This window comes from Myiozetetes cayanensis, unplaced genomic scaffold, assembly GCF_022539395.1.
Source record: "Myiozetetes cayanensis isolate MyiCay16 unplaced genomic scaffold, myiCay2020 scf1, whole genome shotgun sequence".
NCBI classification, from domain to species: domain Eukaryota; kingdom Metazoa; phylum Chordata; class Aves; order Passeriformes; family Tyrannidae; genus Myiozetetes; species Myiozetetes cayanensis.
Window position 1 is genome coordinate 82487176 of NW_026086604.1, and position 14726 is coordinate 82501901.

Consider the following 14726-nt stretch of genomic DNA (forward strand, 5'->3'; position numbering starts at 1 on the left):
ACACAAGCATCTCCTTTCACAGGGATTCAAGGTGGTTAGAGGTGCAGATGTGTGTCAGTCTGCTGTCTCCTCTTTATGGGAAGGCCTTGCCAGTTTTAGAGGGCGAAGCCAGGTCCATGTAGACGTGTGAAAAAGTGATTATGGTGTGGGCAGGCACAGCTCTAAGTAAGGTAACACATGCAATGGTACAGGTGCTGGAGGCAGCAAGGAGTCATCAGTGCAGGTTAGAGCTCAGAGTGAATATTAATCCTGCAGTCCCTGGGGGATGCTGGTCCAGTTTTCAGCTGCAGTCTGACATAAATTGCTGTCAACACCAGAGTAACTTAGGTAAAATCTAGTACCTGGGCCACAATTGAGCCTTCAGTCTCTTCTGTAAATGTATGTTGGAAAACTTTGGTGACAGAACAGTCTTTGTGCATTAAACCTGGAATGTGCCTGTGCATGCCAGGGGTAGACCTAGAAGGATTATGGTAGCTGGCTAAGTAAGTGTCTGCAACTACTCTGCTACTGCCAGACTTATAAAAGGGACAGAAATTTAAACAAGTTTTTTTCTTTTCTTTTTTTTTTTTTCCTTTAGTCAGCTGTAACTGAAACTGGGCTGCATCCTGTCTGGCTTTACCTTCCTGCTTCTAGTATTAGTATTGACAAAAAATACAAGTATGAACCTTGCTAAAATGTTCTCAGCTAAGTCTCAGCTAGAGCTGAGATGCTCCCTTTACAAAAGTGTCACAGACTGCAGAGTCTTTTGTTCTGTACACTCGAGAATGTGCACACTGAGTAGGAAGGAAAGCTACTGCTCTGACCAGGGGAAGAGCCAAAGGTGTCTGTCACATGAGATTAATACCATGCACAAGGTCATCATTTTTGGAAGGTGTGAACCAGCTTCCCCACTCAGTGGAGTGCTTTTGGGAATAACAGTCAAGGAAAAGGTTACATCTGAAAAATAATTCTTGGGGGATGTTGGACAACTGGGGTACAGAGAAATTCTGATGGAGAAAGTAATTTAAAAAAGGCTCTTAACTGCACATGTAGGCTCCAGGGATGTGGGCTGCTCTAGCCCAGCTTCAAGACTTCAGGCATTGTCAGCCCTAGTCACTGCTTTCTTGAGCAGAGGAAGGAAGAAGGCAAGACTGACTTTGCAGCGCATTTAATGGACTGCCAATAAAAGCTAGAAATGGCAAGCTTATCTGGACACATATAAGACAATTTATAAGGCTCATGCATTGCTTTATGCAGCTCAGATCTAACAGGAGAGGGAATGATGTGTTTAAATAGGTAGAGAAAGAAAACTCCCACTAATCTCAAATCGTAGGTTTTCAAATAAAGTTTTGTCTGTTATTTCTGTTAAATGGAATCCCGAAACTCTCAGAATTTGATATCCTTTTATTTTTTCAGTGCTATTTTAGAACTGAGAGGGTGGCATTCATATTATTTTTGCTGTCCCGCCTCTTTGAATCTGAAATTGTACACGCATACAGCAATCACTAGTGGAATGAAATCAGTTTTCACAAGTAGTAGCTGTTGTTGCCAACTTTTATAAAACTGCATGTGCTTGGGAAAAGTTTTCAGAAACAGGATGCAGATTGCACAGAATGTACAATTGGGATTACATATTGCAAGTAAGTAACTGTGACATAATACAATTTCTCCACGGCATCACAGATTGCGAGGCTGCAGAAAGGGTATTGAAACTGAGAGCATGGGGATTAGTGCGCAAAAAAACCCAATCACAGTGTGAGAGTGCAGTTCCGTTTGAAAGGCAGCATGCTGTCAGACTCCACATTTTTAAAGAAAAATATATTATGGGTTTTCAGTGTCACTGAGAAAAAAAAAAAAAAGAGTAGTTTTTGACCATGCACCATAGAAAGTTGTAACAATAGAAAAAATATAGTAAGAAAATCGTCTGCATATGTAGAGGCATCACCATCCAAGCATACATTGAGAAAAACTGGTATGACAGCCTCCGTGGATTAACAGCAAGCGGGCAGGCACCTTCTTCCTTGTACACACAGCAACCTGCTGCCTCGGGAAACGGGATGCTGACCCAGCGTCTCACCAGAGGAAGACATATTTGTTACAAATCCCTTTTTTTTCCAGAAGCCTTTGGGCCACTAGCGACCGGCGGGAACGCCCGGGAGAACCCTCTGTGCGCCCCGCCCCGCCCAGCCCGGTGCCCTCCGCGCCGCTGGGGGCGCTGTGCGCCCGCCCCGCCCTCCCCGGCACGCGCTCAGGAAGTGCCAGCCCCGCGCCTCCTGCGCGGTCCCGGGCCACGCCCCCCGCCGCGCGCTCTCAACCAATCCCCGCTCCCGCTCTGGGCCCCGGCGCCTCTCCCGTCCCTTTAAGGAAGTGCCGCGGCCGCTGATTGGCTGCGGGGCCGAGCGGCGCCGCGGGAGCGGTTCCTGGCGCGGGGCGCGCTCCCGGGCCGCCCGTCGGGAGCGCGCCTGCCGGGGGGGCCGCACCTGCGGGCGGGGCGGGGCGGGGAGGGAGCGGCGGCGGGAGGCGAGCGCGGAAATGCTGCGGCTGCGGCGGCCGGGGCAGCGCAGGTAGCGCCCGGGTGGCTGCTGGCATCCTCCATCCCTCTCCGTGCCCGCCCCCAGCGCCGCGAGCCTGACGCCGGCGGCCGCGCCTCCGCCCCGGGATACCTCCGCACCTGGGGCGCGCCCGCCGCCAGCGCCGCGGGGATGGCACGGCCGGCGGAGGAGGGGGCGTGTGCCCGCGCCGCCGCGGCACCGGGAGACGACGGCGAGGAGATGAACGGCAGGAAGGTGGCTCTGATCACCGGCATCACCGGGCAGGTAACAGCGGGGGCTCCTCTCGCTCGAGGGCGCGGGGACAGGGGACGGGGAAGACCCGCCGTGGCTGAGGCCGTGCGTGGGAGCGGCGGCCGTGGAGGGTTCAGCGTGAGTTTGCCCGGCGCCTTCGCTGGCTACGGCGACCCTCGCTCCTTCCCTCTCTGCCTCGCTCCCTCCTTCCCTCCCGGGCCGCCGGGGCGCATCCCCGCGGGTGCGTTTCCAGCATCGTGTCCGGCATCCGCTTCCCCGCACAGTCCGCGCCGGGCTGGAGCTCCACCCTGACAGCCCCCAGCAGGGTCAGGGGCGGACACACCGCCCCGTGGGTAGGGCTTGTTTGTCCCCTGGGTCTGGGGTGTTCTTCAACCGGTGTGTGCGAGGCGGGGAGGTGCAGTGCTTTTATGTCTCGGATTTGGACTGTTTGATAGTAACCTGCACCGGGAATTCCTGAGAAATCAGCTAAACCTGTACTGAGGTGAGGTGTGAAGGGAGCATCACCGAGAAAGCAGCCGCGACTAGAAAAGGCAGTATAAGGAACCAGTGTTGGGACTTTTAATCCTGATGGTTTGCAGTGGGGAAGGTACCAGTGCGAGTGTGAGGCATCCTGCCGTCGCATTTGGTCTGAACAGGCTTGTCACTAAGAAGGACTGTTTGTCTCCTGTCACTTTGACACACTGGGCAGGTGTGCATTTACAGTCAGTACCTCTTTTATACCCAAATCTGAATGGATGACAAAAGCATCACCCCAGGCCACTTGTTTTGTATTCATGTATATTCATTGCCGTCTCCACTTTTTTTGGCTATATTACTCAGGGATAATGATGCTTTCAGAGTCCTGGTGCTTTGAGCAGAAGGTGCAGGAGAAAGTTGGCACGGAAAGAAAAAAAATTCAGTTTCCCTTGGAGCACCTTCTGCTTGGTGAAAAAGATGTGCTGATGGTGAGTTTCAACCTGGTGAGACATGCAGGAGGGTTGATATATGCAGCCTGTGGCTTGTGCTGCTACTCTTCCAATAGGTAGCTTGGATAGTTGGTTGGATTGTTTGTGCACACATTGTCCCGTGTTTGCTGGCGAGTGGGTGCTAAATGAAATGGACATGCTTAGTCATATTTGAGGTACACTTTATTTGCAGTGTAGATACTGCACACTACCTGGAAAAGTTTGCTCTCCTTCACAGTGCTTATCTCTTGGAATGTGCTGGTACTGATTGACTTCTGCTTGAAGGGTCTATGTCCTGTGATTGGTATAACCTGTTAAGTAAGAAGTATATAGTTACCATTAATGCTCTTTTTGGAATCCCGGTGGAACAGCATTTTTCCTTTATGGCTTGCATTTAATCAGTGACAACTTCATACATGGAAGAACTTCTTCCACTTTACCTGTGACTTGTTCTGGTATGCTTGCAGATCCACTGTGAGATGCTCATGTGGATTGTTTAGAAGTCCATGAGCATTGTGAAAATATACATGTCAAAACGAACACGTTGCTCTTTCACTCTGAGACAGTGTTAGTCAATGTGCTCTCTCTCACTCTTTTTTATTTCTTGTTTTTAATAGTAGAAGAGCCGTTGGGATTTTTGTGAGGGAGTAAATCCACAGGCAATACAGTATCATAGCAGTTTTCATCTGTTGTCTGAGAGAACCTGCACTATGCTTTGAACTTTCACCTCATTATGCCTGTTCTCAGGTGCTCTTGCCACACTTTTAGGTGCACTTTTCCCATGAGTTAGCAGCTGTGTGCCAATAGCGGTGCTGAGGAAAGCCTTCCAAGCAGCTGTCTGACAAGATTGTTACTGAGAAGAGGGAAAAACTAATGATCTCTGTATACTAACGCTTTTGCTTGATGTTTATTTTTAGCAAGAGCACAGTCAGAGCTTTCCCAAGGACTACTTTGGTGCTGTGTGAAAAGTCTTCCAGGTTGTTGACAGAAGTACATTTCTCTTCATCAAAGGTAGTAAGTTAGAGGCCTTTAGCTATAACACCATGATTCTTTCAGTACTGTGTTCTCTATGTTACTTTCTCTATTTTCAAAGCAGCTCTTCCTTCTCAGCTTAACCTTTGCCAGCCATATTATTTAGCATTGGAATGTGTGGAGACCCAAGGCCAGTAAAGGCCTGGGATACATGAAAGTTAGCCAGAGAGGTGGGCTTCCTTAGTGAGGACTGTGCCAACTCTTGGCTTAAGATGAAAGTTTTATGTTGAGTGTGGCCTCTTCTGGGGTCCTGTAGTTCTCCACAATTTTGAGGAATCCTTGTCCCTCTTTTCTTAGATGAACTTTAAAGAAAGTAACCGTAGTGCTTGTTCCTTACCATCTTTCACTCCCTTTCCTTATTTTTACGCAATAGCTTTTGTTTTATTTGGAGAGGCCTCACCCAAAAATGGGACACTTGGATTTTGTTTGCCTGAGAACAGGCAGACTTGTATGTCCCCCTCCCTGGAGAAAATCCTAGTGCCATATGTTTTTAAAGTTAATTATCATGTGCAAAATGCAAAAATATGCTGAAGTGGAAGCTAGACCTCAGGCTTTGTCTTTCCCACGCAGTTACTTCAACTACTGGGCTAAAGAGAGTTGGTCTGTTTTACATTCTTCCTTGAAACTCGTGCTCTTTCGAGATGGGAGATAAAGGTTTAGATCTCTTCGGACTGAAGATGGTATAGAACAGAATCAGGTGGTAAACACCACTTAAACTGGGCCCTTTCTGCTACTGCAAAAGGTGAGCTGGCACAGTTGCATTGTATAAGGAACCTGCTCTTGTTTATGTGTGTCTGGTGTACTCTGAGAACATTTGCTGAACTAAGGCCCTGTCGTGGCCTGGTACCTGAAACAAGGATAGGTGGAAGGTAAGTACTGAGCTAACTGGAGCATAACAATTTTAGGCAAATGTGGAGTTGAGCTTTTGTTGTTAGAGCAGTCTTGGGCCAAGGAAGGTGCTGCTTGAACTGTAGCAGCTCTTCCTGGGTTAAGATGATGCCACAACAAGTGTGCTTAATCATAGCGTTGAAATCAGACAACTCATTTTTCAGAACTTCTATATAGCCATGACCACCTGGATTGTCCATCTTTTCTACTGACAAAAGATGGAATTCTCTTTCTATGATGGAGAAAGAGTTGAGCTCAGGTAGGGTTATGTTTTGATAATGGGGAAATTGACTGACGATACAGCTTTTAACTGAAACATAACAGGGAGATATGGTACAACTGTGACTTCTGGTTAATGGACTTCTAGTGGGATTCGTGAGACCTTACAGCATGCCAGAAGAGGATGGGCTGTCTGCACAGTTCCCCAATATAGTGAGTGACGGGAGATAAGTGCTGTTTACCAACTTATGCACCAGTTAACAAAACCAGTTCTGGTGGCTTGGTTTTCTTCTAGATACAATATGTTAAAAGGACAGGTATCTGCAAGGGCAAATGTGTTATTGATAGGAAAGTTAGCTTGTGACCTTTGGCCACATGACAGGAAGAGTTTGCAATATGCATGGTGAAGCCACAAAGGAAAGCAAATTTCTTAATTGTATGGTCAGGACTCAAATACTATTCTCGCTGCAAGGGCTGAACCTTGGTTTCTATGAAATCAAAGCAGACGTATGAACCTCTACAAATCCTGCATTTGCCTGTGGAGTTATAGTGAAATTAGTATCATTCTACTGCTTGCATTACTGATAAGAGACTTGAAGCATATAGGCAGTGGTGTTATATACTCCTTTTGCAGTAGTGAGATTTCCCTTATCTTCTTTCTCACACAGCAGTGGGATGAACCACACCTTTTTTTTTTTTTTTTAAGTTCAAGAGTGAGCCAGTTGCTGTGGTTAGATGGATGAAACATTTCTGAAGTGTCACACAGGTATTGGTCTGCTGGCAGACTACTTGTGAGTAATGCATAGCACCTTTTTCTTCATTAAAAAAAAAAAAACAAAAACAAAAAAACCAAAAACCCACCAAAATCTCAAATGTGACTCTTATTGGAAGAGTACTTTCACATTGCAAAATAGATGTGCTGGACTTTTCAAACCTTGGTACCTTGAAGAATTATTCTGTAAAAATGGGAGTTTTGAATACCAGTATTACTAACAGTGCAATTCTAGATATGCATATATGGCTTGTCTCTTATTTCTGGAAACTACTAAAGCAGTATCTTTTGACAGAATTGTTTTCTAGACATTGTGACTAAATGTCTGTTAAAATAGCATTTCAATATATCTTCAGAAAGCCTGATTGCACTGCAATCAGTCTGATTGACTTTCTAAAAACTGATGCTTGTAGAAGTATTTAGATATTTGACTTCTTGGAGAAACACCAAGAAATAATCTGTCTGAGCCTAATGATGAGGTTATATGTTGATGTTTCTATTTTCCCCACTGAGTTCCTGGATTATGAGCAGTAAATGTCTATCTCATCTCTGGTTCTGTCCTGATTTACTTGGAGAGACAGGAAGGTAAGAGTTTGTAGACTGAGATAATTCAACAGGCATTTGCAAAGCTCAGTTTTGAATGAAGAAATGCATTAGGGTTCAGTGTCAGTATATGCCCAGAGTCTATTGCAAATTGTAGATCAAGAAAGCTGTTGTGTTTCTGCCTTGTGAGAGTTCTTACTGCAGCTGCATTAGAACCAGCTTCTGCTCCCTTGCCTGAAGTTCTGTCAAATAAAACTTCCATTTGCAAAACTTAAGATGGCAACCTCAGGACGTCCAACCAAACCCTAAGATAGTGTAAAATACAACTGACAGGAGTGTGTATGAAGAAATGTAAGAACGTTCTTTTGAATGGGGTGATGTAGGTAAAGCATGGGGTCTGCCTCTGTTCTTCTGGTATCAGAAGTTCAGTTGCTTACAGCCTTTGCTATTCCTGTAATACACCAAACCCCTACACATGTGTACTGCAAGGTGATACAGTTCATAGTTTGAGAAAGGCTAACTGTATCAAAAAAGGGGAAAAGATACTGAGGAAGCAAGATTTGCTGTTGTGCACTCAGTAATTTTTTTTTTTTTTTTTTTTTGGCTGTTGCGATTAAACTAGACTCCATGGGGCAAAGTACCAGTAATAATAGAACATGACTTATTTCTTAGTAAAAAAAAAAAAGGAAGGAACAAATAGGTGGAATGGGGTGTGGCTGTAAAACTCTTTAATACATTGTAGCTAAAATAAATTTGTTTCATGGGAGAAGAGTTATAGAGGAAATATTTTGAATTTTGTTAAAGCTTCTTTCAGTATTGTGATCAAGTGGTGAGGTGGGAATCTCTGTCACTGGGGAATGTGTATGTACCTGAAAAATAGATGTAGAGAAACATTACAGTCTTCTGTATCAGAGACAGGACATTAGTTTTCCAGGTGAAGGATAAAATTGAAAGGATTGCTCTTCTGCATAGAAGTAGGAGGACAATTTTTGCTGACACTAGCTAAATCTAAATATTAGCATTGCTCCCTTTTCATTAAAATAAATAGTCTTGGTTTCTGGCTAAGGCTAAATATTAGTATTGTTGCCTTTTCATTTAAACAAATAGTGTCTTGGTTTAAACCAGGTCTGTGGGTAGCCAGGAGTCGTCTTAAGTGAGAGTTTCAGGTGTGTTGAACATCCTTATCATAGTTTGAGGATGCCGAGATGTATGAACACTTAATTTGGGCACTAACTGAAATACAACAAACTTCATTTAAACTTGAGAGGGTGTGTGTTGTTTGGGGTTGGGGTTTTTTCGATTATGTTGTTGTAAATGATGAGGTGGGCCAAGCACTGGAAGAAACTGCCTGGAGAAATTGAGTATCTGTCCTGGAGGTATCCGAAACCAAACTGGACATGTCCCTAAGCAATCTGCACTAGTTGACCCTGTCTTGAGCTAGGTGATCCACAGAGGTCCCTTTCGACATAAACTTGTATGATTCTATGACTCCTCCACAGTATTGGAAGTTGCAGTTTTGTGACAAGATGGCATAAGTGGCTTTTTGAAAACTTTGCAATAAATGAATAGTGGCTCTGGCATGAAACCTAATCTTGCCTAAAATATAATTCCAGGTCTTTTCCTTTTACAGGATAGAAATAAGAAGTGTTGCTATTGACTTTCATCCAAAACTTTCAAGGAAAAGGTATTTTATTGAAAAGTAGTATAACAAATACTGAAATGGGAGACTAGAATATTATCTGAAAACAGAGGTCCTATTTGCGGAAAGATGCCTGAATTTTGATTGCCTTGACTCTCCTTTGAAGAGAGGAGGGCTACCAGATAGTCTAATTCAACTACTGCATTAATAGCAATCTATAAATACATGATTCAATGCCTTACTCTTTCATATGTATCTTATACTCTACAACATTTGCAGACTGATGGGACTTTTGTCTTCTCCAAGAAGTGTGAGTCTGGGACTTTGGCTGGTCTGTGCCTGCCCAGGTGAGCCCAGCTGGATTCTGTTGGTTTTCAGAACTGTGCAGTTAGTGTTGGCGTTTGAACATAAGTAACCTAGAAAATATTCATGATAAAAAGTGTCACTAATACAGGATCAGTTCATCTGTGTCTTGATGAATTAACTTCTGTCTTTGCACAGCTTTGCTCAGTGTTTGTGACTGCCAATGAAGTCTATTCTTTAGCTGTATACTAGAGAGGGAAGTTCTGGTAGCCTGGCTCAGCTAGCATGCTTTTAACTCAAAGACCAGTGCAGTCAATCTGATTCTTTTGTGTTTGAACATGATATATACAGAATGTGGATCGAAAAACATTGTGAACAGAAAGTGAATTATAAGGTACTGTATACTATGATGTGTACCTGCTGTGAAAGCAGATAAAATAGTGAAAATATTCCAGGAAACATAAAATATTAAAGTTCATGTTAATGGGGCTAAGATATGAAACAGATAGACACATGGTAACCAAACTGGGTTTGGGAAGATGACTTCCTCCAAGCAACATTTATCATGAAGGTTTCTAATGCTGTGGATAGGGGTGCTATTGTCACTGCTGCCCAGACTGACAAGAAGAACACAATATCCTATTGCTAGCAGCATGCTAGCTTGCTTAGTCTGTATCTGTTTGTTGGTTTAAAATCTAATGAAGATTAGTGACTGTTGGCATAGACAGAACCTGTATTTCTTTTTTTCCTAAAGTTTTAAAGAGCTCAAGCATCGTCTTCTCTATGTACCTACAGCCAACCCAATCTGAATAGAGAATTCCTGTAAGAATCTCTTCCCTATGACTTCATCTTCTCCCACTAACTTTTGGTCTTTTTTTCCCCTCTGATTGTCTCTTTCAGATCCTTTTGACTGTTGAGCTTTCTGCACAAGGGAGCCAGTTTCTTAGAAAATAGATAGCTATGCAGAAGGGCAAGGAAAATGGAGTTCTTGATCCTGCTGATGGCCTATGTGAGAAATACTGTGAAGATTACTACTCTGATCCTATAAATAATAAATAAAACGCTGAATAAAAGGTTTTACAGTGCATTCGTGATACTGGTATTCATCCTAGTGGTGTTTCCTGTTGTCCTCACCTTATCTTTGAGGAGTACCAAGGCTGAGTTTCTTTGCACTTACCTATGCTTTAATTTAGTCGGGGAGGGGTGGGGAGGGAAGGGGAGGGCAGGAAGTACTTTCTCTCTCTTGGCAATTTTTAGCAACTTTATCCCAACTTCTTCAGACTTCTGGGTCTGGAGTAGCATCCCGATTAAGTAACTGTTCTTACAAACTTGTCAGCTCAGTTTCTCCTACACTGTTGCAGCACAACTCAGGTTTATTTTGGAAAGCGTGGTTTCCTTGAAGCAGTGGGTGAATAATGTCACAAGAGCAGGTTGTTAGTGTAGTAGGTGTCCAATTTCGTCTTTCACAGGTATATGCTCTCTCTTGCTCTAAACCTCTTCTTGCTACTTTGGTTGCTTTTTGGCCAAGTGAGCAAAATAAAAGATTTTTTTCTTTATTATTTTTGCCACCTCCTTCCTCTTTCATATGAGTCAACTGATTTTTTAATTTTTTTTTTCAGAACCTCAGCTAAGGAATTCCTTTGGATCATATGTATATGAACTGGGGGATGTAGTTAAGTCTAAAACTTTCAATTAAGCAGAACTATAGAAGGTGAGGTGAAAGAGCATAATTCTCTCCAGTTGCCTGTTACTATTACTGGAAAGTCCTTATAGCTTGTTCCTTTCTAGGGTGTGCACAGGCTTTACAATCTAAATCCACAATGAAGCTTTTGTAAAGCCTGCCAAACAAGTTGATGTAAACTAGCTTATCTTGTATCACCCATGCTTTTTACATGTAGTGTTGAGCAACTGAACTTCCTCAATGTAAATGCTGTAACAATTTTTCTTTAGTCACAAATACACACAAAGCAGTGTACCTAAGGCGAGCTTCCTTCTTTGGGAGTATTTCCTGTTAAAGTCTCTTTTCTTCTTCTTTTTTATTGGTTTTATTTTTATTTTTTTTGGGGGGGGGGGAAACCTGAATTTCGGTTTGTAACTCAACAGTGTCAAATTAAGTCTAATATGTCGATTGACTTTTACCTGGTTGCAGTTAGTTCAATGATAAGTACCATTTGACACTGTAGAAGAACATTTGACACTGTACCCTGAAACAAGTCCACCTTGTTGAATAATGGTACAGCTTGCTTTTTGCAGTCAAATTGGTCAGTTAGGTATTGTGATATTGTCAACTACTCTGTTGTGATGCTCAGAGGCACAGTAATCCAGTAGGTATGTCAACTGCAAAGCTGTGCTTGCCTTGGGGGTGGAATGCCATAGATCTTGATGTTTTGCGAAGAGTTTCCAAGTAGATAAACCAGCTAATGCTGCATTTGCCATGTTTGAACACCTTTGAGATAACAGGAAGAAAATATGCTCACTCTAGAAAAGTCTGGCTAACTACTAGATGTAGTAAGATATAGTCAAATTTTATGAAATGTTTCTGTAGGACTTTGCTTTAGCTGTCATTTGACCAATTTACTGCTGCTTGGAAATTCTTAAAGGAGAATTCCTGCCGTCTGTGTGGTGAATTCTAATGCAGAAGGAAAAAGTTTGCCATACTGAATGTCTGAGTGCTTTTGCTCTAATGAGAAGTGCCTTGTTTCTACTGCATATCTGACACCTGCATAGCTATTACATATGTGCCTCTTGGCTCTTGGTTATGCTTTCAGGTATGCTATAACTGTTCTTGTGTATTCATAGGCAGTTTGAGGTAGCATGTTACCATACTGCAATGGAAGCCTTAACCCACCCAACTCCCAATTTAGAAAACAGTAGACAGTTCTTTTATTTGTATCCTATGATGTCTGAACCCATGCCAGAAGTAGTTTGAGGATATTTACCACTTCATCAATGGAAATAAGCCCTTCCCAAGGCATATAGATTGGCATATATGTCTCACAGAACATAAAACCCGAAGTCAAGCAGGAAATACTCCTGGCTGTTCCTATTTTTATGCTTCTAGTTTGATATGCTGCAGTCCCTCCTGACTGCTACCCTAGGTCTTACCTGTAAACTTCTGCTGGTGCTATTCTGGAACTGGATAGCAATATCTGACCATTTAGGTTGCTACTTATCAAATTGCAGGCACACTGTAGTGGGGTGTGATTATTTGGTCTATTTTTTTTCCTAACGTTTGTTTGGTGCATGAAGACGCTGTTTAGGTGCATTAGCAATAGCTGGGTTTAATCCATGATACTGGTGATGACCCATAGCTTGCTTTTAATTGAGATTTCTCTTTTGGAAAGATAAGGAACAGACACTCTATCTTTGGCTACTGATCAGTGTCCTTGCTTAGTTTAGCACTGATACCACTCTCTAAGAGCATAAACATTACTGTGGAGCAGGTTTGGTTTTGAAAACTGAAATTTCTGGCTACACTTTCTGGATTTCATACAACTAAATAATTGTGGTTTTGATGTCAGTGTAATTCTTTCCATGATTACACAGTAATAGTCTGTCAATGTATTCCTGCCAAAATTGGGCATGCTGTTTGCCTCTGAAATTAAATACTATTAAAATACTACAAGACAGACAGTATAAAAGGGACACAGAACTCTCCAGGCCTGCATGCAAAATATTATATTCTTCCACCTTTTAGGTGTGTTTTTGAGATGACTGTGTTGCATAGGAATATTCTAAGAATGTGCTACCGAGAGGCTTTTTTGCTGGTGCTCATTTGGCTATTACTGTTCAAGCATTGATCTGCTGAAACCCAGGGCTGGTCTGTATCAGCAGACCTTTACAGACTCTTTGCTAATAAGTCATTTTTTTCCCCTCAATGTTTGCAATGATATGGAAGCTGTTCCAGAATCTGGCTGGCCTTTGAAAAGCAGTGGCAACTCTGTGTAGTAGATCTGCATGCAAAATAAAGTTGGAGAGTTGTTCTTGACATGTGAAGGCAAGGAATTTATAAAGACTAGGAGTTAAATTTTGCTTTATGCCCTTGCTAATCCATTTTAGGAGAACAGTTATGTTTGCAGATGATCAGAGACTGAAAACTTACAACTGTGGGGTTTTGCTTCATGTATTTGATTTCTTAAAATTCTTAAGGTCACATGATATACGTTAAATGTTTCTGTGTTCTTATTGCAGCATTTTATAATTGAATATATATGCATTTTTCTGCATTTAAAGTGAGAAGAGGATTTTTTCTAATTTGAGAATTTTCTGTTATTCAAGAATAAACTAAGGTCTCAAGACTGACCCTATCTCCAAAATGACACTTGCTGTATTTTCATTGGTATTATCCTTGTGTTTTCATGCTCTTCTATTTATGCTGGTTCAATGTTTAGTCATTGTTGTAAAAACCATTATTGTGGAAATGCATTCTTATGCTGGTCTTTTTGATTTGTGAAGTCTAGGTAGAATTTCAGATATTTACGTTGTCTGTTGTTTTGCTTGTTTAAACATTATGAGTGATCAGACTTTCTTAAAATTGGAGAGTAACTCAAATGGGGAAATTCCTTTTAGAGTGCAAGTCAGCTCTGTCACATACAAACTCTGTCAGTTTTAATCATACCCCAGGATCTCACATCTGTCTGTTGCCTTGATCAGTTAAAGGGAAGTGTAATAACACAGACTTGGCAAATTGAAAACAAGTGTAAGACCACTAAAATTTCCTAAGCTGCGATGCTGTGGTTTTGATTTTGATAAATTGAGAGAACTGTAAAATGATGGTTTAAGTTATTTTTAATGAATGTGAAGATGTGTAAAGCAGGAAGTGAGTGTGCACATGTTTTTAAAATACGTTAACTGATGGGGAAGCTGCGTAACTAGTACTTGCAGTGGTGGACACACAGCTTACTCTTGACTCTGGTTAAGTAGGCTGAGTTTCTCAGAATTACTTGGTTACTTGGTATCAGAATTATTTCAAAATATGATGGTGAACTTTCATTAATTAGTTGAATGCATTCCATTTCCTTTGTACAAGCAGGTGTTACTGGTGATGAATTCTGTCATCTTGTGTGGGAACCTTATTGCTTAGCTGTTTTAACACCTGAGCAAGCTGTCTAGGCATCTGTTTCAGTGAGTGAGAACCCTCTAGCTGACTGAGAGGCCAGGCATATTTGAGCAAATGCAGGTGCCTACCTTAGGAAGCCTGGTACTGTGAATTGCATTGGCTATAAGCCTATCTCCTTTGGTGTGTGTGAAAGGTGCTTAGGGTGGCTGCCTGATGGTGCTTATACTTCTATTGTCCTGAGTAGCACTTCATCTTGCTATGAAGGAGCATTTTTTTAATCCAAAGCACTTCATGGAATTAATAAAGGTGATAGAGTTTGATTACTTGCATTATGTCTTCTAACAAAAAGAGCATATTGTTCAGAACATATGTCTGTATGCAATTAAAGAAATGGCGACTGAGTACTTTTACTGGTACTGCTCCTGTGAGGCTGCTGCTTTGGAACTGATCTGAAAAGGAACCATACTGCCAAATCCCTACTTGCCTCCTGAGCACCCTCTGCACAGTGCTGCAGCTGCCTTGTCACTACTGTCTTCTCTGTCCC

At 42.5% G+C, this 14726-nt stretch overlaps 1 protein-coding gene and 1 long non-coding RNA gene across 2 annotated transcripts in view; both read left to right on the plus strand.

The window, feature by feature from the left end:
* The first annotated feature begins 2589 nt into the window (after window positions 1–2589).
* Window positions 2590–14726, plus strand: part of GMDS (GDP-mannose 4,6-dehydratase) — a 407246-nt gene continuing 395109 nt past the window's right edge. Inside the window, exon 1 of the mRNA XM_050313665.1 lies at window positions 2590–2795. Within this exon, the coding sequence (XP_050169622.1) occupies window positions 2682–2795 (114 nt within the window). The 5' untranslated portion in view covers window positions 2590–2681. The remainder of the gene's footprint in view (window positions 2796–14726) is intronic.
* Window positions 8834–10181, plus strand: LOC126639127 (uncharacterized). The gene is made up of 3 exons (XR_007628759.1): window positions 8834–8865; window positions 9100–9167; window positions 10024–10181. It is a non-coding gene; the product is annotated as an uncharacterized LOC126639127 (long non-coding RNA).